The sequence below is a fragment of the Eubalaena glacialis genome, chromosome 7 (assembly GCF_028564815.1).
Source record: "Eubalaena glacialis isolate mEubGla1 chromosome 7, mEubGla1.1.hap2.+ XY, whole genome shotgun sequence".
NCBI lineage: Eukaryota > Metazoa > Chordata > Mammalia > Artiodactyla > Balaenidae > Eubalaena > Eubalaena glacialis.
In genome coordinates, this window is record NC_083722.1 from 99,979,958 (window position 1) to 100,005,285 (window position 25,328).

General features: G+C 38.8%; 1 protein-coding gene across 1 annotated transcript in view; it reads left to right on the forward strand.

Moving 5' to 3' along the window:
• CNTN4 (contactin 4) overlaps positions 1 to 25,328 on the forward strand; it is a 312,839-nt gene that overhangs the window by 267,166 nt on the left and 20,345 nt on the right. The window contains exons 11-12 of the mRNA XM_061195546.1: positions 17,742 to 17,917; positions 22,660 to 22,780. Coding sequence (XP_061051529.1) covers positions 17,742 to 17,917; positions 22,660 to 22,780 — 297 coding nt within the window. The remainder of the gene's footprint in view (positions 1 to 17,741; positions 17,918 to 22,659; positions 22,781 to 25,328) is intronic.

Below are 25,328 nucleotides of genomic sequence, written 5' to 3' on the forward strand. Positions count from 1 at the left end.
TTTTATTTTAGCTGTCAGGTCTTAGGTGCGACACGTGGGATCTTTCATTGACGTGTGCAGGCTTTTCGTTGCGGCGTGCGGGTTTTCTCTTCTCTAATTGTGGAGCGGGCTCCAGAGCACGTGGGCTCTGTAGTTTGTGGCACACGGGCTCTCTAGTTGAGGCGCACGAGCTCAGTAGTTGTGGCGCACGGGCTTAGTTGCCCTGCGGCATGTGGGAACCTCGTTCCCCGACCATGGATCGAACCCACATCCCCTGCATTGGAAGGCGGATTCTTTACCACTGGACAACCAGGAGAGTCCCTCCCTATTCATGTTTTACTTCCTTTTCTAACCAGTAGTTTAATGATTCTTGTGGAATTTGCCATCTTTCTCATCAGTTTCACAATTGCTCTTCCTCCCGGGTAATTTTCCAGTGACATCCTTTCCTTTTGGGATGTGCATTTAGGCAGTGCTCTGACTTGAGAGGCCAGGATATTGTTGTTGCATGAAGTGTCTTTGGTGTCTTTGGATTTAGCTGCTAGCTTGAAGCATCTGGCAATCGAACATAAACGCCTGTACTTGAGCATTCATGCTTGAACCAGAAATTACTTTGTCATCTTCACTGGCTTTTATTAAGCAGCCAGCAGCTGTGTCAGAACTATGACTTACAACAGTGAGCTCTTTCCCTTAGAATGTCACCCTCTTTTTATCCTCAAAATAGGTCTCTCCTTTTCCTTTATTTCCCAAGCAAATCTTCGGCATCAATAGTAATGGTAATAATAGTATCTCACACTCAGGTAGAACTTTATGGTTTATGAAGCATGTGAAAATTCATTAACCCAGTTTGAATTTCATAGTCAACCTGGGATGCCAAATACCATCACTTCGAAATTACAGATGAGAAAACTACAGCTCAGATGTCGAATGACTTCTTGACGGTTACATACCTAATCACTGATGTATGGCCAAACCTGGAAATGAGATTTTTAAGGCACTAAATAAAGTGTTTTATACATTTTATCATGCTGACGTTTTTAGCCAAACCTATGTCAACATCAAAGAATCACTCAAAGAAGGTATTTTACTCCGTGAGAAATAACTCCCAGGTGCCATTTCCAAGGCAAGCTCTGGGATTGGGCGTATTTGCAGTGAAATGAGCATCCAGCTTGATTCTGGTCCTCCAACATTGTTTGGGAGCTTCCAGACTGGGAAGAAATGGCAGGGCGTTCTGTTGGCTGCTGTATTGCACAAGGTAACATTGCAGAAATGGTCCTCTCTGGAGTTAAGCAAAGTAGTGTGTCCTGGTATAGTGGCCAAATGCAAGACGATCTCTCTGAGCTTGTTTGCTTTTCTACCTAATACAGAAATAACTCCCAGTGGAGTCTAAGTTAAGGTTCAAGAGAGCTGTGGAAATGGGTGAGAAACTGTTTTGTAAACTGTAGAATGATCTCCAAATGTAAAGGGCCATGTGCTTTATATATCTTGCTTGCTTAGATGAATGAATGAATGGATTTTTCTTATTCACCTTGCTGTGAGTTTTGGTCTATTTGATGCTGCAGCAGTTTGCAAAACTCTGTTCACTCTTTTGCACCACAGCCCAGAGAGACACCCTTGGGACTTGGCATGAGTCATACAAATAATGTGTTTGTATTTGTTATAACCTGTACTGGGGTCTTGCCGTACTATCTTCCCTACCAGAAAGGAGCTGTTAGATTCTAATGGATAATATAGGAAATGAGTACAGTTCCTGTAAAGTCTAAAAGGATTTGAAGAATGGACATTTGAACGCATGCACACACACATATACTTTTAGGGGGTTTGTTTGTTGGTTTTAATTCAAGTAATTAACATGTTTCTGGAATGAGGAAGTAGTTAATTTTTTTTTTTTCAGTTAACCAAGACCTAGCCAGAAAACAATTTCTCTTTTTGCCCTTAATAAATCCCTTTCTAAAACATCTCACCAATTTTTAATGCTGATCATGAGTCAGTATATTTAGATGGTATTAACACTGCAGTGCTTCATGTAATCATCACGGCAAAGCCCAGTTGTCATTGTAGAGGACAGTCAATGAATACGTAGAAAATGTGGGACTTGGGTCAAACTAGAACTCTGACTTCAATTCCAAGCACACTTTAGGTGCAAGTAGCAAGATGCAACTTTCAGGAAGGAAGACATTTTCCTCTACACTTTTAGGTTCTTCCAGCTGGTCTAGGAATTAAATTGACATGAGACAGATTAACAGGAGAAAAATCAAACAAAAGTTTAACCATAGGTATACATGGGAGAGACCCAGGAAAACTGAATAACTCCCCCAAATGGCCAAAACCCTCACTTTAAATACCATCTTTAGGTAAGCACAAAAGAGGATGTTGGGGGTACTGGTTTGGGACTCAAAGAGGAGGAAGCCAAGGGACCTGGAAACGAAAAAGCAAATGTTTGGTACACAAATGTGTGCTGGGCCAGGCAGAGACACCGGGACACAGAGCGGCTCTGATCCCTAGGCCCTGCCGAGTTTCCCCTACCACACCTAGCCCGTATTCTTGGCAGATATTTCTGGTGATGGCCCTATTCTGGAAACAGGCGCTCTATCTAAATTCTTTAGGCAGCTAAGGGGGAGGTAAAAGGAAAGATTTTCTGGGACTTCCCTGGTGGTCCATTGGTTAAGACTCCACACTTCCTGTGCAGGGGGCGTGGGTTCGATCCCTGGTCAGGGAACTAAGATCCCACATGCTGTACAGTGCAGCCAAAAAAAAAAAAAAAAGACTTTGTGAGTCTTCTGTTTCTTAAAAAGAATTAGCCTAAATTAATCTTCATGCCAAAGAGGCACATTTCGGGATAGCAGATTTTGCTCCCCTCCAGAACTTAACTGTAAATGACTAAATTTACAAAGCTGCATCTTTCCCAACAAAGGTTTTCTCTGTTGATAGCCTAAAAACCAAAGGATGGAATGTTTTTTGCTCCACAGAAGACTGCTATTTCACTTTCCAAAACTTCTTTTGCCTCTGCGTGCCTTCCTCTTGGTGTTTGTGTCCTTTATTCAGCGCGGAGTCTCTTTGGTGTTTGTGGAGAAGGCGATTCTGCCACTCTCTACCTCTGTCTCTCCTGCTGTTTCTCTGTATTTTCATCTTTTCTCCATCTCCCTGCCTTCCCATTCTCCCTCATCTCCACTATCCTTTATAGATATTAGATGTAAGTTTTAAATTATTTGATGTACCTTTGGAGTTTCATGTTCCCTGTACCTAGTTGAAAAGTCATGAAAAGTTGTAAACATCTCTCTGAAAATAAACTAGATTAAGTTGCTTTCTACTTCGCTGACCCTCAACTGATTTTTTTTCCCTCTTTGGGTCAGCAACTCTCAATAGAAAGAAAAGTTTCCCTGTCTCTGGTGTGGAAGATGGAACTAAATGTGCAGTGACCCTCAGAATCTACCCCAGAAACGAGTTCTTCCCGACAGGAGTGTGTTTCCCAGCTAGTTGCCTGTTTCTCCTCCAGTGAAGATCAGTAACGAAATCTTCACTAGGCTTCTCCTCATTTTCCCTCTTCTTCCTTTAAATTTCATTGGATGTGTATACAGATCACACTCTGAAGCAGGCAGTACAACAGGGAGAGGAACCTGTTAGTTAGCTCAACTCAGGGTGTCTTGCCTGCCGTGCACACAGGAGATCTCAGCAGTTGCAGGGACCTGGGAGCTATTAATAGTTGTCCATCCTGAAGGGTTTCAGGAAAAAGTTCACTTAGAATTATGGACAAGCCTCCAAACAAGCTAGTCAATAGTGGCCCATGTGCTAGGGTGGGTGGGCTTGTTTGATTCTGTTGTGCAGAAAGCTTTATACATCAATCCTTCCTGCACCACGTAGAGGGAGGGGCTTAGTCATGTGCGCAAAGATAGTCATACCTTCTTTTTTAAGCATCATATACTCCTCGGTGACCTTCTCTCACATCGGTAGGCAAACGAAGAAATACCACTTTAGAGTATGAGAATTATTGCCTCTTTTCCAAGATGCAGAGTCCTTAAATGGAGAAATTTGGAAACACGTAGAAAATTGCTGACAGGAGCCAGATAAACAGAAAGACGCAATGCTTTTTCCTTCTGCTGTGGTTTCGGCACCACCTACTGACCAGATCCTAATTCTTCCCCGTGTAGCAAACTGCAAGAATGGGGCACTAGTTGTTATTTTGCATATAATGACAATGGAATGCATTGTCTGTGGAAGTCATTGCCCTTGCCTCATGATGTACGTTTCACTTCTTTTGTAGTTTAGGTAAATATTCTCTTACCTTGTATCCGTAGATACAGCCAGATGCCCATCAAATACAATAATATATTCCTTTAATCAGCAAAGACTCATTACGCCATTCTTATGCATGGCATGCGATGGGATTTACTTTATTTTACTGACACTAATGGGATTTCTTTGTAACTTTTTGCCCAGTGACTCTTAAGGGAGAGTTACTCATGTGTAGTAGCTGCAAAACAACAGGCCTATAATCCCTCCATCTCAAAAAGAAAAATTCTAATTATTATATAATGAAAATGTTTCTCCATGGTTAAAAGGTACCTGTAACTCCCATTTATCATTCTTTTTCATCTTCAGTCACGGTCCCAAAAATGTCATAGAGTAATTTTAATTATATCTTGACTTGAAGATGCAATTTATTTAATTTGTCGATGAGAATAGTCTTTTCTAATCGTCTGTTTAGATCATTCCTTTTAAATCTTAAAGAAAGCTTCACAAAGAAAATATGAGAGGGCAAATTTAGCATATCCTACTCTACCTCTGTTATGGCTTCTAGTTTGCAGAATATTCTTATTCATAGTGGACACTTGCGCACCTGCAGACAATTCTTTCCATTTAGAAAGACATCCCAACTGAGAATCTTGCTTCTAAAACATGGCACAAATCCAAACCCAGGAGGTTGGCTTGCCCTGGTGGCAAGTAAAAAAAGAGCAAACAAGATGACCATGAATGATTTTCAGACAAATGATAATTTGCTTATTTAAAACAAAACAAGACAAAACAAAAAGTCATTATGAATAGTTGTAACTGACTTGGAAGCCTGAAAGGCAACCGGGTGGCATGAGAGCAGTCTGCATAATTAAGTAGGTGCTTTACACTACACATTTTGACCAGGCAAATCTAATAACTTTGATTATCATTTGACTGCTTGTTTCCCAAGTACCTATACCTGGCCACCCTCAATTGACTCGTGCGTAGCAGTTTCCATTTGTGGCAGTCAGGCTTATTAAACAGCTCTGCTTTGTGTTTTTTCCCTAGTCCTTGAAAATAGATCCGTAAGCATTCTGCTCAGAGGTGATTTGTAAATTGCTTTACAGAAGGCTCCAGTTCCTGCTCAATGCGACTGGGGTCAGAATTTGCCTTATGTTTGCTTCCAATGTTGTTTGTCAAGGTGCACAAGTTGTTCAAAGAACCAGGTCACAATACTACGTGGCAGTGCTTCTTGGCATGGATTGTTTAAAAAACCTTGACTCGTTGAAGTGCCCTATGCCGTTACTGTGGGTTTTCCACCACCAAAAATGGGAAAGTTTCCTTGTCTTCAGCCAAGATAAAATCATTGGTTTTTTTTCAACTGGTGCCCTTCACTTCTTCACTCAACAAAATCAGACTTAAATTGTGTTAACAGAAAGAGAGGTAAGATAAACAAAGAGAATTGGCCTCCGTTTGTCTTAAAATTTTCTAAATTCTCATTTCACAGGCCTAGCTGCTCAGTACAAAACAAATCTAAGTGAAGAGTAAATGTCTAAAAGAAATCAAGTGTCTCAAAGATTTCCAAAAGAGTAGTAATTATAACCAAAATGGAGACTTGGAAACAGATACCAAATACATAGATGCCCGATATTATCTAGATGATTATACACTGAATATATTTTATTTCATCAGGGTATTTTGGCAGGTAAAGCTGCCTAAGCCTAAAGTCAGGGCCTGGATCTTGGCTCCCTGCCAGGAAACAGGGGTGGGGTAGGGGAGGGGGAATTCTCAGATTTAAGAACTTTTAAAGGGAATTTATTTATGGCCAGAGTGAGCAGCAAGGCCACGTAAGGAAACAAGAGCCAGGTCTGTACAATATAAGGTGGGATGCCCTATATTTTGCTCCCCCATGGGGTGTAAGCCGCAAACCCTTCCCATAACCTGTTCGGGGCTTTACAACCACACATAGGGAGGAATGTTCATGAGGAGGGAAAAACTCCCTTATAAGATGAACTTCCAAACCAAAATTAGCGAAGGGGGACTTCCCTGGTGGCGCAGTGATTAAGAATCCACCTGCCAGTGCAGGGGACACGGGTTCGAGCCCTGGTCTGGGAAATCCCACATGCTGAGGAGCCATTAAGCCCGTGCGCCACAACTACTGAGCCTGCGCTCTAGAGCCCGTGCTCCGCAACAAGAGAGGCCACCGCAATGAGAAGCCTGTGCACCGCAACCGAGAGCAGACCCTTCTCGCCACAACCAGAGGGGAAAAAAAAAAAAAAAAAGACAGTGAGGAAGTCTGCCACCATAAGAGATAGTCGGCAAATACAACAAAGAGAAGAATTCACACTCTCAAAAGTAGCAATAATGGAGCAATCTGAAAAGGACTTTTAACTAAGTAGTATAGATTTCTCAAGGATAACCTTACCTACCCCATCCTTCCCTGCTTCTTACCTGACTCCCTGACAGAATGGATTTCTAAGAAGTAAGTCAGAGAAAAAAACAAACCGGAAGCTATGCTGTTGTTTTGTTTTGATAGCTGCTCTCAAATGTAGAGCCAAATGACCTAGCAGAGAAGAATAATTAGAATATTAATCAATTTTATTCTATTTAATAATGAATTATTCTCTACAAGCTTAATTAATTTTAAGTAATGCCTTTTTTTTGGACTTAAATCTCTGTTGTTTGTTTATTTATTATTATTTTTTTATTGGAGTAAAATTGCTTTACAGTGTTGTGTTAGTTTCTGCTGTACAATGAAGTGAATCAGCTGTATGTATACCTATATCCCCTCCCTCTTGGACCTCCCTCCCACCCACCTAGGTGGTCACAGAGCACTGAGCTGAGCTCCCTGTGCTATACAGCAGGTTCCCACTAGCTATCTATTTTACCCATAGTAGTGTATTTATGTCAAACCTAATCTCCCAGTTTGTCCCACCCTCCCCTCCCCCTGCTGTGTCCACATGTCTGTTCTCTTCATCTACGTCTCTATTCCTGCCCTACAAATAGGTTCATCTGTACCATTTTTGTAGATTCCACATATATGCATTAATATAGGGTATTTGTTTTTCTCTTTCTGGCTTACTTCACTCTGTATGACATACTCTATGATAATCTCTTGACTTGATGTCATTCCGGGGAACGTCTTTAGCCTTGGTGTGTTGCCCTGGCAAGTGAACAAGACAGCACCTGTGCTGTGGATAGGTTCATCCACATCTCTACACATGACCCAATTTCATTCCTTTTTATGGCTGAGTAATATACCATTGTAAATACATACCACATCTTCTTTATCCATTCATCTATCGTTGGACAATTTAGGTTTAAATTTTATTCTATTTAATAATGAATTATTCTCCAAAAGCTTAATTAATTTTAAGTAATGCCTCAGGTATTTTTATAAATGTATTGACTTAAATTTTCACCCAGGTGTGAAATGCAGAGCTCAGAGTGTTTCAATTTTAGTAAAGTGATACATTTTCTATATTCATTCTTCTAAGAAGTAGCATAAAACTTTAATTTTTAAAGAGCATATGCTCTAGAATTAGAGTTAGCCATCTTTTAAATTTTATTTTTCTGTGGTATATTCACTTAAACATTTTATGTTTTGAATACTAAAGCGACCTAAGTCCTGTCTTGCCTTCCACTGCTTTCCTTTGTCTTCCTATTATCCCTCCTCTTCCCAACACAAGAGGAGTCAGTACAGGCTGAGGATACAGGGCGGTGAGGTGGGTTGGAGAGGGATATGGAGGCATGCGTCTGTGTGTCCAGAATCCCAGGGCGTGGGATAGTGGAGCGTGGGTGCAGCAGTGATGGGCAGAGGAGACAGTTGACAAAGTTGGGGGATTGATTATACCAAACCAAAAAGTAAGTTGATTAAGCAAGTAAGTGTTTTGGGATAAAATATAGAGACAGTTACAGATGTATATGTATGTGTATTATACACATGTGTGTGTATGTGTGTGTGTGTGTGTGTGTGTGTGCATGTTCAGCCCTTTGGCTGAGAGGGACCAGAATCAATGAACAGAGGGGTATCTACATCTTGGTTTCTCAAAACCATCCTCCACTAAAAAGAACCAGTCCTCTCTGGGGAAATTGCTGACCTGATTCTAGGGCTATAGCAACATATAAGATGAGCCTGGAACATCTTACTGCGCCAGAAAGTAAGGAAACACTTAACAAGTGATAACAAAATGTCCCAAGGGGACAAGAGCCAGCTCAAAAGTACTGCCACTGGCCAAAATGGGGACAATTTGAATATCGAAATAAATAACCATAGTAATGTATTACAATTCACTGAATAAAATAGGAAGCCAAGAATGAATGAATAAGTTCATGAATGAATGAATGAATGAATGAGAGAGGAAAGCTTTTTTTTTCTTTTTTCTTTTAGTTTTTTTTGGCCATGCTGCGCGGCATGCAGGATCTTAGTTCCCTGACCAGGGATCGAACCCACGCCCCCTGCAGTGGAAGTGCGGAGTCCTAATCCCTGGACCGCCAGGGAAGTCCCAGGAAAGCTCTTTTTTAAAGTAGAATGTCATCTAGTATATGTAGAAGAAATGATAGAGATTTGCCATTTTGCAACATCGGAGAGGTGGTTGCTTCAGGCAGGAGTCTTCAATGGATCCTAAGGCTGGTAGGTGGAGGTTTGATGAGCATCAAAATATTGGTGTAATTTTGGAATACCTCCCCACAAAGTGCTAATCAGTTGCAAGGGGGAAAATGCTAAGTACAAAGGAGAGAAGCCAGGCATACGCCAGCATGACCCGTGATTAGAGTTAACATGGTCATTGGTCAGTGTTGAGATGAGTTCATGTCACATCACACAGCTCCTGATTCGACACACTTTGAAGGTACCACACAGCGTTTCAGTGTTGTTCCTGCTGAGAGTACAAACCTAAATCAGGTCATGAGGAAACATCCGATGAATCCAGGTTGAGAGTCATCCTACAAGATGTGAGGTCTATTCTCTTTAAAGCTCTCAAGGATTTGAAAGATAGGGAAAGACTGAAGAAATGTTCTAACTTGAAGGAGTCTAAAGAAGCATGACAACTAATTGCAACATTTATTCCTGGATAAGGTCCTGGACCAAAAGATAAAGAGACATTACTGAGAAAGTTAGCAAATTTTGAATGAGACCTGAATTGCCTAGTGGTGATGTGCCAGGGTTGATTTCCTTACTCGGAGGATTTTGTGCTGGTTATTAGGAAAGTGTTCTTGTTTGGGGAAATACACACTGGAATGTTTAAGGGTAGCGTGTCTACCCATTAGATAGCATGTCTGTAGTTGCTCTCAAAAGGTTCAGAAAAAGACTAATGATAATAGGTAAATATAAATTATAGATAATACCATATATATATTACATATCTTTATTATATGTAAGAAAAAAACAGGAAATAAGCAAATGCAATAAAATATTAACAGTGGAGGGGGTCTGTGCGAAGGTGAAAGAGTTCTTTGTACTTTTCTGGCTACTTTTCTATAAGTTTGAAATTATTTCAAAATAAATTATTTTTTTAAATAAATTACTTTTCAAATGAATTATTTTCTAAAAGCAAGAAAAAATTCTAAATGTGGCCTTGGAGGCAAAAATCAGCAATGAGCACAGACAAAGGATCAGAGTTTGCACAGTGATTGAGCCCTTAGGTAGCTACTTTTTTCTGTTCAGTAGTCAATTTAAGTCAGGATAAATAATAAGAAATACAGCACAACAGCTTCCCAATCTACATCATGTCAAGGTTCAAGTCCCTACTTTGGTTAGTCACCAACACTACCATTCATGGGTCATCACCCAATTAATCTTTAACCGACTCTCATGAGTAGGGACAGAGCTAGGCACGCGGGATTTACAGAAGTGTAAGATGTGGTCCCCGACCCGCAGGAAAGTGATTACAAGGGAGAAACGGGATATATGTCAGTGATATTCCACAACAGTGCTCAAGCTTAATGTTGAAGAAATAGAACAGACAGTTAATGCTGACAAGCTTTACACAAGGAAAGGATCACCTGTGAGGAGAGTGGTCAGGAAAGCATTCGGAAAGTGGTTTGGATTCATACACTCTTCGGAGAAATAATAGGCTTCATCTACCCTGGCTGGCTTTCAGTGTCTCCTGACACACCCTCTCTGACGGAGGCCACCTCCACTTGAATACTTCTAGAAATGGTGATGCATGTTCTCCTGAGGCAGCCCATTTTCCTGTTGATAAGATCAGATTTTTTGGAAAGTTCTCTTTCATGTAGAGCCAGACTGTGCCTCTTTGTAGTTAGTGTTGCTTTCTACTTTGGGACGACACAAAATAAGCTCGATTCATCTTCTGCCTATAAACCCTTCACATATTTGCAGACCAGTCTCATGTCTCCTCTCATTTCTCTTACTCCTGTCAAACATTTTCATTTATTTTAACTGTTATAGATTTATTAGCTCCTTCACTAACCTAAGTGGACTAATCTGTCAGTGAATCCAAAGGATGTTCCTAGTAAGCTGTGGTCTCGTTAATGAAGAATATAATGGGATTTTTACCTCTCTAAGATGGAATACCACATGCTATTAGATGCAGCCGAAGATTGCATTAGCTTTCTTTGGCAGCGGCACGGACCATGTTGAGACCGAAATGCTCAAGTCTTTTCCATGTGAACTGCCAACCCAGTTTTTCCCCTAGCCTGAACCTATGTAGTTGATTTTATAAGTGTAGCTTTTTGCTTTACCCCTACTAGATCTCATCCTAAAATAAAGAATTGGTCCACCTTGAAATCACTGGGAATTTTGAGTCTCATCTCATGTTCAGGGTATCCCTTTTTTATATGTGCTTTATGCAAAATCGATGAAAAATAGTACATCCAGCACTGGTTTTGTTTTTATTGAAAAAAATATGACCAACCAGAGAGAGCTTAAATTCATCCCTAGAGATTCTCCCTCCAGGTTGATTGTGATCATTAATCAACTGTCTTTGTTGTGGCCTTTAACGACTATTAAAAATAGTTCTCTATCCAATCCCCCTTAGTGTCACTTGAGGTGAGTTGACTGTCAGCTCTTTCACTAACTCTTGTTTTTGAAGGATCCCATTTTTTAAAGTTTCCCTACAAAATTTAATATAAAAAAGAAGACACAACCTGACTGCAAGGCATCATCAAAACCATTACAGTTAAGAAATTCACTAACAAAAGGAGATGTATACCTCCCATGAATGAAGATGACTAAAACACACATTTTAAACACTTTCCTTGATAGGCGCTAAGTGAATATCTTGGCACTGTGAGGGAAAGGTAAAGAAATTATAAATTGAAATGGAAGGGTTGGTGTAATAAAAGGCAAGCAACATCAAAATGGAATTCTTATCCCATAAACTACAGGCACTTGTTTTTACAGATAATAAAAGCCTGAAATCAGAAAGCTTTTCTTCCAACAGTGAAAGTCAGAATATAATATGACTTGAGTAATATGTTATAATTTATGCATCTAATTGTTTTTTTTTTTCATGCTCCTCAGAATTGATCAATGTTAACATCTTGGAATATGTGCAGCCAGATTTCTTTTAAGAAAAATAATTGTTTTTATAAAAGTATACATGTTCTCCTTAAGCAATTTGAGCAAAGCAGAAAACACAAAAATGAAAATTAAACATTAAATTTTAGCTAAAATTAATAGGAAAAGAAAGTACAGTGAACACAAAGTGTTTCTTCAATATGAGAGATAATTTTCTTAAAAAAAAAAAAACCTCTAAATTTAAGAGATTACAAAAAACATTAAGATGTTAGAGTCCACATTTTTATTACATGCTTTAAATGTATGTGAGGTTTTTTTTACATTTTTTTTTTATTGAAGTATAGTTGGTTTAAAATGTTGTGCCAGTCTCTGCTGTACAGCAAAGTGACTCAGTTATACACATATATACATTTTTTAATATTCTTTTCCATTATGGTTTATCCCAGGAGATTAGTTATACTGTCCTGTGCTATACAGCAGGACCTTGTTGTTTATCCATTCTAAATGTAATAGTTTGCATCTACCACCCCCAAACTCCCACTCCATCCCTCTCTCTCCCCGCTGCCCCTTGGCAACCACAAGTCTGTTCTCTATGTCTGTGATTCTGTTTCTGTTTTGTAGACAGGTTCATTTGTGCCATATTTTAGATTCCACATATAAGTGATATCATGTGGTATTTGTCTTTCTCTTTCTGACTTACTTCACTTAGTATGATATATACACCGCACCTTCTTTATCCACTCATGTTGATGGAGTGGAAATCGTGCTGCTATGAATATAGGGGTGCATGTATCTTTCTGAATTATAGTTTTGTCCGTGTATATGCCCAGGAGTAAGATTGTTGGATCATATGGTATTTCTATTTTTAGTTTCCTGAGGAACCTGCATACTGCTGTCCATAGTGGCTGCATCAACTTACATTCCCACCAACAATGTAGGAGAGTTCCCTTTTCTCCACACCCTCTCCAGCATTTGTTATTTGTAGATTTTTTAATGATGGCCATTCTGACTGGTGTGAGGTGATACCTCATTGTAGTTTTGATTTGCATTTCTCTAATAATTAGTGATGCTGAGCATCTTTTCATGTGCCTCTGGCCATCTGTATGTCTTCTTTGGAGAAATGTCTGTTGAGATCTTCTGCCCATTTTTCAATCAGGTTGTTTGTTTTTCTGTTGTTGAGCTGTATGAGCTATTTGTATATTTTGGAGATTAAGCCCTTGTCGGTCACATCACTTGCAAATATTTTCTTCCATTCTGTAGGTTTTTTCATTTTTTGTGGGCTTTTTTTGTTTTTTGCTTTGTTTTGTTTTTGTTTTGTTTTTTATGGTTTCCTTTGCTGTGCAAAAGCTTATAAGTTTGACTAGGTCCCATTTGTTTATTTTTGTTTTTGTTTCTATTGCCTTGGGAGACTGACCTAAGAAAACATTGGTACAATTTATGTCAGAGAATGTTTTGCCTATGCTCTCTTCTAGGAGTTTTATGGCGTCATGTCTTATGTTTAAGTCTTTAAGCCATTTTGAGTTTCTTTTTGTGCATGGTGTGAGGGTGTGTTCTAACTTCATTGATTTACACGCAGTTGTTCAACACTTCCAGCACCACTTGCGGAAGAGACTGTCTTTTTCCCATTTTATAGTCTTGCCTCCTTTGTCGAAGATTAATTGACCATAGGTTTGTGGGTTTATTTCTGGGCTCTCTATTCTGTTCCATTGATCTATATGTCTGTTTTTATACCAATACCACACTGTTTTGATTACTGTAGCTTTGTAGTATTGTCTGAAGTCTGAGAGAGTTATGCCTCCTGCTTTATTTTTTTCCTCAGGATGGCTTTGGCAATTCTGGGCCTTTTATGGTTCCATATATATTTTTGGACTACTTTTTCTAGTTCTGTGCAGAATGTCATGGGTAATTTGGTAGGGATCACAATAAATCTGTAGATTGCTTTGGGTAGTATTGCCATTTTAACAAAATTAATTCTTCCAATCCAAAAGCATGCGATATCTTTCCATTTCTTTGAATCCTTTTTAATTTCCTTCATTAATGTTTTATAGTTCTCAGCATATAAGTCTTTCACCTCCTTGGTCAGGTTTATTCTTAGGCATTTTTTTGGTATGATTTTAAAAGGTATTGTTTTTTACATTCCCTTTCTGATATTTCATTGTTAGTGTAAGAAATTATGCATCTAATTGTTGACCTAATCATTAACAGAGTGGTTAATAATTAAATCTACCTTCCATGGTTGTTTTGACCTTTAGAACAAAGCATACTTTACTTTCTGACCTCTCTATATTATAGAAAACACTATAAAGCATAAAAGATTTTTTTTTACTCTAGGAGGGTTAAGCACTTGTTAAATATATATATATATATATATATTTTTTTTTTTTTTTTTTTTTTTGAGCATCAGTCCTCTGGAGTTCTGAATTTATCATTCTCCGTGGGATGAACCAACCACAAGCTAGAAAGTTTAGGAGTGTTGTTGGTCCTATTTATTGTTGCTATTTAATTACATCCAAACCCAGACATCAATTCACGTCTTGAGTTCTAATTGCCTTTGAGAGTTCTGTGCACAGAACAATAGCTGGAGTGACTCTTCAGAACAGAAGTCATAAATATAGGTTCTTCCTGATCTTGATGAATTAAAACCAAAGGAGGGGAGACAGTTTTGTTTTGAAGAAGCCATCTGTTTATTTGTGTACAGTGTTTGCATTCAAATTTCAAGAAATTCATCAAGTAAAAAGCATCAGAATTCATAACACAGAAAACAGGAGTACTGAACAAGCATACAATTTGAGAAAACCAAGTAGCTAATGAGGTTTTGAACCTCTTTAGTTTAATCTTCTCTAGTCCCAAGGAGACCTCTCTGGTGTGTGTACAGTGCTTGACTTCCTTTGCATTGATTCTTGGTACTTCAGGGCTCAAAATGTGAATTGGTGACGAGTGGTAAGGTAATGAATTAGCAGCTGTCAGCACGGCAACTGTACCAGCATAATCCTTGATTTAGAGCACTTCTCTGGTCCTTGGTTAACAGGCAACTGAGTTCACCAGTAATAAAATCTGTCCCAGATAGCTACAGATGCATAAAGGGATGAACATTTCTTTAGGAAACAAATGTCAATTAAAGATGTCAGCCAGAATTGTATATGACTCTAGGCTTTAAGGTAGGTGCCAACTGCAAGACATTTTTAAGGACTTGAACCTGGACATTTGACTCTGCACTCATCAGTGTGATGTGTAAGCTTATAGCTAGAGCCAGCATTTTAGGTGTAAAATCGTCACTGCTTTTTACCTGTCTAAGGCAGTAACTTGATTACTCTTGCAGTGAAGCCCTCTGAAACCATCTTCACCCCATGGCCTTCTTTGAATTTCTTCTGCATTTACATATCCTCATCTGACTACACATAATCAAGAGTGCAAATTGCTATATTATGCCCTTAGCCTTGTTGCATGGATGATTTGTGAATGGATATCATGTTTTCAGCTAAATGAAGGGAGTCAGCTTAGCACAATAGATAATTCCTCAACCACCCTTAGGTATCAGTTTCCCTCATCTGTTAAATAGAGCCGATAATACTACATATTTGTTGAGAATAAATGAAACAATCCTTGTCAAGCATGTAACATGGTACCTAGAATGTGAGGGGCTCAATTAGTTTTTACAAATAAGTTTTTTATATCTTTCTTGGTACTAGGGCATTGTTATCCTTATAACACCTAATGAGTGCTTGGTAGATAGATCAACAAATGAATGAAGGTACATTAAAATGAAAATCTAAATTGTGAAATCAGTGGACAGCTATTTAAAATAGAATAAGGTGACATCTTGCCAAATACAAACCATAGACACATATCATTTTGTCCAGGAATTATATGTTCCAATCTTCATTTTATAGGTGAAAATTTAAATTAAAAAATGATAAATGACATGTTAAGTCAAATGGAGCTATTCCTAGATTTTCTGCTTAGCATTATTCTAAGGTGATTTGCTCTCAACTCCTTCGCTCATTTAAAAAAATCTCAATCTGTATCTTTTCCTGTGGGTCAGTTAATCAATGGAGTATATTTTGATTATGTGACTTGCAAAAAGCCTCAGGTTTTGAAACAAACAGTTTTGTCTCCCATTACCTCTTAGCTAGAAGTACCTGTTTTTCACTTCTCATTTCATGGACATCATTCGTTCAGCAGTGACTAAAAGCACACCAGTCCACTCATCATGAGCTTTACCTGCTTTCAGAAAACAGCAAAAGTATATCCCTCCACTAGATTATAATCTATTTATGGACACAGACTTTCCTTTTTTAACGACCTGAGATGTTTGCTTTCCACAGTTGGATAAAAGGGTAGAAAAACTGTTTTAAATACTCTCTTTAAAGAGGAAATTTTAGTGGGTGGGTTGTTGGAAACAAAGACCAATCAAAAATCTTCTATGAGACTCCATTACAAAATTCTCAGCTGAGATTTTAATCTAAGAGCTACATTCGATAAATGTTTATGTGCCACACAGCGTGTGAAACACAATCCTGTGAATGTTGAAGGGGATTAACCATTGTTCTTATATTGTTTTTGTTTGCTTTTGATTTGTCTTCTTTATTATAGATTGTTTGGTTGGTTTTGTTTGACTTGGTTGAGTACAGAGAAATTTCTGGAATATGGCTGAATTCATAATTTCATTCTTTAGGCACTTATATGACCTTTTTATTTAACTCAAATTGTTTTTCACCATTTTATTCTCTGACACCATTTATGAAAGCCTATTTCAGTGAGAAATAAGAGACTACCTATGTGTGAATGTAGTTTTAGAGTTTATAAACTATCTTGGCTAAGCAAGTCCTTTCTGTTCCCAATTAAAACTGTAATGTAAAGGGTGAATTTAAAAATGAATTAGTAGTCCGTATTTTAAAGAAGTATTATATGAGTAAAGTCAGACAGAGGAAGACAAATATTATTATATCATTGATACATGGAATCTAAAAAAATGATACAAATGAACTTATTTACAAAGCAGAAAGACTCACACATGTAGAAAACAATCTTATTGTTACCAAAGGGGAAGGCGGGCGCTACATTAGGAGTTTGGGAGGAACAGATACACACTACTGTATATAAAATAAACAAGGACCTACTGTATAGCACAGGGAACTATACTCTATATCTTGTAATAACCTATAGTGGAAAAGAATCTGAAAAAGAATGTATATATATGTATAACTGAATCACTTTGCTGTATAGCAGAAACTAACACAACATTGTAAATCAACTATTGTTCAATAAGTTATATATACATATCATTTTGTCAGTGATGTTCATTACAGCATTATTTATAATTATAATAAAATTTGCTAAACTGTTTACTAGTTTCAAAATGATTGAAACTATTAACAGCATATTATGCAGATTATAAAAATATGTGGATAAAGGTATAAGCCTATATTAAGTAGAGAAAAAAGGAAAATCACATGTGTAGCATGTTTACAATAATGCAAAACAAGACAACTGAAAAACTATGAATCCAAAAGACAGGAGGAAATTATACTAAAATGAAAATAGGGGTTTTATCTGGACAGTAAGAAACTAAGTAGGGTTTTGTTTTGTTTTGTTTTGGTCCCTTCTTTCAAATTCCCTGAATTTTCTAAATTCCCTATACTAAACATGTATCACTTTTATAATAGAAAAAAAACCCAACAAACTTCAAATTAACATGGATTTTCTGTTTGCACTCAGCTGCAGTATTGCTTTCTAGTGAAACTGGGGAGATCTAAAAACCTTTTTGAAGAGATAATTTCAGAGCAGTCTGCCAGAAGTAGGCCCATCCGTAAGTGTCTTAAGAGAGCCAACCCCAGTGCTCCCCAGCTGAGCTCTGCTGCGCTGTGAAGGTTCACATAATAAGTGTTTTCATCTTTTCATATTAAAAATGACCTCCTGGCCCGACTCTGAGCTTCCCAGATGACTAAGGTTTGCCGGGCACAGACTAAGACAAAATAAAGCAAAACTCCTTAGTATTTCATCCTGCACTTGGATTCTACGTTTTATTTCCACACCAGCTCACAGGCTTTGTTGTTTTGTTTTCACTCTCCAGATCCAACAAGGGTAATGGTACCCCCTTCCAGTATGGATGTCACTGTTGGAGAAAGTATCGTTCTGCCGTGCCAGGTAACCCACGATCACTCGCTAAACATCGTGTTTACTTGGTCATTTAATGGACACCTGATAGACTTTGACAAAGACGGGGACCACTTTGAAAGAGTCGGAGGGGTAAGTATTAATATCATACTATCCACAGGAAATGCAGTCAGCAACTAAACGTCTCAAAACTGACCCAAACGAGTTGTTTAGACTAACTTTTGTTCAAACACCTTATTTCCAAAAACTCTTGGTTAAAATCTGCTCCTTTTTGTGTGATGAATGCAGCCCTGCTCATTGAACCACCTCTAGGCCACGCCTTTTCTTATGCTCATCATCCTTAACCCTATAGGTTAGTTATTCGTTACTGTGTATGAATGAGAAAACTGAGGCTAATGGGAGATATATGGCTTGCCTGGCCCTCACTGCTACTAAATTGCAGAAATCAGCTTCAAACTTCAAATCCCAAGTCCTCTGCCCCGTACTGTACCATATGCCATTGAACCTGATGAAGAAAATAACTTAAGGACAGTTTACTCAGATGCTTTTAGGCTGCTGATTAAACACCCTTTGGCTCTTGTAGAAGACTTATCATTGTGAGGTTAGGGCTCTCTTTCTTGCATCTGAAAGTCTGATCAGATTATTTAATATCTCCAGATAATTTGAATTCTAATCGTTGAATTTTCACAATGCCTTACTTTCCATAAAACACACATAGTATCATTGAACTCACACCAAGAAGAGGTTAACTCTGGAAACAGTTTGAATCTATCACAGTCATTCTCAAAAATAATTTTTCTGCCCTTGGGACTTCCCTGAAGGTCCAGTGGTTAAGACTTTACCATCCAATGCAGGGGGTGCGGGTTCAATCCCTGGTCGGGAAGTTAAGATCCCACATGCTTCACGGCCAAAAAAACCAAAACATAAAAATAAAAAAAAAGCAATATTGTAACAAATTCAATAAAGACTTTAAAAATGGTCCACATCAAAAAAATCTTAAAAAAAAAATTGTTCTGCCCTAACATAGCCCTACTCTCCTATTAGTAATGAAGATTCGGGGGGAGGGATAAATTGGGAGATTGGGATTGACATATACACACTACTGTACATAAAATAGATAACTGATAAGGACCTATTGAATAGCACAGGGAACTCTACTCAATACTCTGTAATGACCTGTATGGGAAGAGAATCTGAAAAAGAGTGGATATATGTATGTATAACTGATTCACTTTGCTGTACACCTGAAACTAACACAACATTATAAATCAACTATACTCCAATAAAAATTAAAAAAAACAAAAACAGGTTCATTCTGGCTGCTATTATCATGGAGGGGTCCAATCAAAGACAGCAGAATATAAGCATGAGTCTGTGTTGAAAAGCCCTCCCATCCCTCATGCTCCCACAGGAATCTGATTTACTCACCTCATCTTACCCCCATCCCTGATGTTGGGAATAAATGGACTAAGGCTTACAAATTATCCATATGTTATGTGGAGGGCCTATGTTCCTCTCAAAGATAGTGCTATTCCTCTTATTTACATTCTTGCTGCCTTTCTCAAACAGTACCTCTCCACTGAATTACAGAACACCAAAAATGATTTGAGTAACTATTTTCTCAACTCTCCCAAGGATCATATACAACTGGTACCATTTTAGATGCGTGAGACAGAAGTTAATTCATTACATCAGTGGATGACTCGAGTCATTAGGAATTCTCTTTTGGAGCCCTGGTTGAGGAAGACTGGATGAAATTGCCATTATTAACCATTCTGAACCACTTTGATACGGTTCAGCCTAATAACTTTGCCCAAGTGAGAGTGATATTAACTACTTCACAAAGGCATTGAGGATATTAAATACATTCAGGTCTAGAAAACTACATAGCCCAATGCCTACCACAAAAGAAGTATGTGAGAAACATTAACGGTTGTGTTCATTGAAGGAAGGGTAACATTAATTCTAATAACATGAGCATATATACTGAGAAAACCTTCATAGATTAAGCAGAATATTTGTTTTCAGACTAGAAAAAATGTCTTGGGCATAAGAGATAATAAAAAATAAAAATATTATCTCTCAGAATGGCACAGGCACCAACCAATCAGAACAGATGCTTGGGCAATCAAAATAGATGTCCTGCCAATCAGACAGATATGCACTTCATGCTGGACGGGCTGCACATCAGCCAGGGCTGAGGCACAGATGGAGATACCCGTGATGGAGTCAAGCACTGGTGACCGCCTTTTGTCGAGACCTCTGTCCATGGAATCACTCTCATTAGCCTTTGGGAAGTGTTTGTCTCTTTTGTGATACCAGTACTAGCACCAATCAACCATTGCTAAGAAGTAACTGCAAAATGCGGGACAGCGCTACAAATTGTGAGAGCTAAATGTATTAGTCACCAGGATCATTAGTGTCTGTAGGGTTAGCGCTGGATAACAGAAGAGGTAAGGAAGCAATTCTGAAGTCAAGCCCATTTCTCAGTTTCTACTCCCTGGGTCAGTATGGTACAGACGATGCTTGGGAGAGCCGACCTATTGCAGTGTTTGGAAAAGTTATTATTTCATTGCCCTCTGAGCGGCTCTGAGTGTTCGGTCAGGAACAGAGCAGACAACAGTGCTGTTTTGTTCTCTTTGGTAGGAACATAAATGTAGATCTCAGTAAACAGTTTGGTCTGTATGACTTGGAAGGGAAAGAGAAAGTTATTGGGGTCTCCTTCTGTGAGACTCATACCTCAATCCCGACTTTATTTTTTTCTTTGTTTCACTTTTACCTTAAAAACACAAATCTGGTCAAAATCTGCGAATAAGGACAGCACACTCCAAACCACACAGCCATAAAATTCTGTTAATGGATTTCTGTGCTCTGAAATCTGCTGGCTACAACTGGTTTCTTTGACCCTCAAGCCCTCGTTGAATAAAACAAATTATTGAGATAATGTAGCCATTTCCTTTAAACCACTATGACTTCCCACTTTCCCTGCACATACCCCCTTGTGAGGCATATTTTTTGTTTAAGCCTCCGTTCAAAGTCCTAGCACATGAAATGTCTTAGGTAAAGTAGCATTAATAATCATGATGATGATGATACCTTATATTTGCAAAGTGCCTAATCATTTATCAAGCATTTTCATATGTATCAGCTCTTTAATCCTCACAGAATCTCTGTGAAATATGGTAGCAATTATCCTATTTTACTAGCAATTATAAGACTTGATTAGTAAATAGTAGAATCTGGATGAGAACCCAAGTGTTGTAAATGAAAAATAGATTTCAGGTTTAAAAAAAAAAAATCACAGCTCTCCTTGAATTAGATTTAATGTCTTTGACATAATTGTTTCACAAAGAAAACTGATCGTAGCCGTCCGTAATACTAGTTTAAATTTACCCTGTGCTTCACAGTTTTCAGGATTTCACATACACATACAATCTCATTTGATTCTCACAAGCTAGCACGGTAGGCAATGCATCCTTCTTTCACAGGTCAATAAACTAAGGCCCAGAGACATTAAGAGATTCACAGGAAGTCACACAGCAGGGATCAGCCCCAGACAACTAAGTCCCAAAACTTCAGCTTTCTCTTGACGATATGCTTTCGCCTTTCTTCTAATCCTGTTTACAACTATCGGCAGTTCTGTGTCTTTCATTGACGTGGGTAAATATGTAATATGCTGTACTGAAACCAAGGAGGGAAACTAAGTACACATTAATTTAGAATGAGAATAAGATCTTTCCAGCTGATAGTACAGCAGTCTGGTAAAGAGTAGGGACTGGAGCCTGAAACTGTGTGGGCTCACATTCTGGTTCTGCCACTGACCAGCTAAGTGACAGTAGGCAAGACGAATAACCTCTTTGTGCTTGAGTTTCCTCATCTGTAAAGTAGGGATAATAAAAGTACCTACCTCACAGGACATGTCAGTATTTGGTGTAATATATGCCTGCCAGATATTAAGTACCGTTAAGTATTATCCAATATTATTGTCATTTAGAAGAATAACAATAGGGCCAAAATAACCTATGTTATCTTGTCATCCATCAAGGTTTAGAAATAAGCATAGCTTCCTGACTCTGAACCCTTGGGTGTTCGCTTGCTCAAACAGCTGTTCTCCAAGCGTTTGATTAACAGAGCTCTGAAACCGAACTCCAAGGTGTAGCAGTGTTCTTCAGTTAAAATGCCAGCTTTGTGATGGCCTGTGGAGGCATCTCCTCACATTTATTAGAAGTACCGTGCTGGTGAATGATGTAGAAATATTTCTAGAGCACATAGACATCTGTACCAGGACGTAATTAGTCCTATTCATCTGCTGATCAAACATACATTTGGCATTGGAAAACAAATTAGCACTGTTCCACACCAGGCGATGCAAGATTTCCTTGGAGAGTCTGGTCCTCATAATTCATTCATTCAAACCTGGGAGCAGTCAGAATGATGGCTATAAGACAGGGTTGTGCAGTAAAATACAGATGCTTCCAAATGTGGGCTTGCTCCCCCCTTTCCAAATAAAGAGTCCCCAAGTACTGCAGTGCCAGCGAAGGCTGTAGGCCGAGGGCATATCTGAAGAAACCCACAGGACTAGGTCAGCAGCCGCTTTATTACGTAAGTTTAAGTGCTTCCAATGTGGATGACAAGCTGCTCCAGAGACACAGAGAAGCCAGACACCTGAGGTCTTGTCCTAGGTGTGTTCTGAAGATGGTGCTGTTCTTATCTCTCAGGCAGGCTCACGTATTTTTAATAGGCCATGGCTTGCATCACTAATGTTTGCATCAGCCAGTGTAAAATAAATCCATTAGTCACAGTGTCCTTCATGTGATAATGATATTTAGAGCTCATTAAAAAGTAATTGTAGCCACTTTCCCCTACTTTATCAGCAGGATTCAGCTGGTGATTTGATGATCCGAAACATCCAGCTGAAGCATGCTGGGAAATACGTCTGCATGGTCCAGACAAGTGTAGACAAGCTGTCTGCCGCTGCTGACCTGATTGTGAGAGGTATGGGAATTTTGGGTTTTGTTCTTAAAATATATTTGTGATATCTGCTCCCGCACAGAGTTCTAAAAACCTCAGTGGTTTAGAATTACAGGGGAAAAGACGATAGAAGGTAAACATTGTAAAGAGTGGTTAAGAGTCTACAGAAGTTTTGTGTGCAGCTGTTTCTTGTAGGGGATCAGAAAGTACAGAGCAAATCCAGTTATTCTGTCCTGAAAATAACTCCTGTAAATGCCCCCAGTACTGTGATCTATAGTGTTGGAGTTCAGCACCAGAATAACTAGAACAGAGTAACTTTAGATTAAGAAAAGCAAATGGCTTAAAGAAGCATCAAACTGTGCCTTTTGCTGTTTCATCTGGGCTCAACCAAGTTACAGTAAGTCCCCTACATACGAACCTTCAAGTTGCAAACTTTCAAAGATGCGAACTTGCGTTCCATCAACGTCAGGCGTGAGTGAAATTGCAGCTTGCCCTCCATCTCCTGTTGTTGACAATCCTTCAACTCTACCATCTCCCACTTCCTCTCCTTCCTGCAGTCAGTAACTCTTCTTGCATGTTGACTTGATGCCAGCCCCTGTATGCCAGCTGTTATACTGTACTACTGTACTTTTCAAGGTACTGTACTGTAAGATTAAAAATGTTTTCCTTATTTTTTTGTTTGTTTTTTATGTATTATTTGTGTGAAAAGTATTGTAAACCTATTACAGTACAGTACTGTATAGCTGACTGTGTTAGTTGGGTACCTAGGCTAACTTTGTTGGACTTAGGAACAAATTGGACTTACGAACTCGCTCTCAGAATGGAACTCATTCGCATGTAGGGGACTTACTGTAGTGAGTTAGGTCACTGATGTAACAGTGGCTTAAGTAAAATCATCACCAGTTTTTCCCATTTTTTTTCCCCTAAAGTTAATAGTTCTGTCCAGTTTCTAAAATATGGCTTTAGAAGGAAATAGTTCCTGCCTGGGATATAGTAAATAAGCAGGAAGTTGATGTCAAAACTGACATTGGTGAGATTCTCTTGCATATGACAGACATGGCCTAACTTCATCCAAATGGCTGTGAATGACTTGGCTGAGTCTCACCAAACCAATGTTTAAAGGAACAGTAAGTGGACTTTTAAGAACTATTTTTTAATTAAAGTTCAAGTCTTTGTGAACCAGTGTACCTGCCAGAATCAAACCGATGCATGCTCAGGGGTTTGCTAAAGTTCAATGTAAAGCCAAATCAGAACATCCAAATAATCTCTTAGCCAGTGTCTCCTTCATTCGAACCCTAACTATTGGTGTTTAGGAATCTTTGGCCAGCAGAATTTTGAGTGCAAGAAAACAAATCCAGGGGGTATCAGATTTGAAGGCAGGATGAACCTGAGTACACAGAGAATAAGATATTATTGGAAGCCACAAAAAGTGTTGCTATATCCTGTGGGCATAACGTGAGGGGGGAGGTGTGTGGAAGTTAGCAACTCAAACTGATTGTCAAGAGAGGTTAAAGAAAAATAGCTTTTCCATCAGGTCTGCTTTGGTTCCCCTTTAAATCGCCTTAAAAACCTTTCTATAATGGAAGGAATAAGGGCCAGAGAAGAGAAAAAACTTCCAACCTGGGTAGAGCTACCCGTAGTATGACCTACGGGACCGGGTTTATTTCCATTTTAAAATACACCAGAGCTGGTCTGCTCTCCCCCTGGGGACCAAAAGAATTCTGTTATTGAAAATGTATCCTCTATTTCATTAGGATAATGTTCAGATCAGCAGTTTAAACACCAATAAATTAGACTAATAAATATTTAAATTAGTAATAGTTGAATTTCTTAAATGATATTGTATACTTCATTTCACAGAAAATAACATTAAATACCAAGAGGAATTTGCAAATGCGGTCTAAAAGAACATCTAGCCTGATCAGTTAATAAAGCCAATAAATTAATATGCCATCTTAAACCATAATCTTCTGTTTTACCTCCTCCTAGCTCTGCCCTTGCAGCTTTTCTGCGTGTTGCAGAGGCAAGGCTGGTATGCATTTCACTGACCTGTAAGAGATTTTTGTATCTGAAACTAGTAAAGCTTGGAGTCTTGGCTCTGGCTTCCTTGATTCTCTGATATCTACTTTATTTAATCTAGAGCACTCGAACAGCAGCTAGAAAGGCCACCCTTCCCTGAGAAAGAAACAGGGATGCAGGTGTAACACCTGCATTCCCTCTCCTGTTGCCTGTGACACAAACTGTTTGAGCCCCAGACCATGTTAACACTTGGCTAAGAGGATAAACGTTTGCTCATTTTGTCATTTTGAAAGAGAGACCCAACTTCCCCAAAACAAAGGTGGTAAACATTCTGTAGGGTGTAGCATATCTACACTTGGGTGGGGCTGGTAGCAGGGACATAACAAACAGTAAACTGTGCTGTGAAAGTACCATCTTACCCCCGGGGCCAACTTCATGTCCTTCTTCCTAGTTGCCAACAGTGGGCTCAGATCTTCCTCTGTCAATTTAATTCACTGAGGAACATGGAGAGGAACACTTCTGCTTGTGGTACTTTGATTCTAAAGGCCATGGA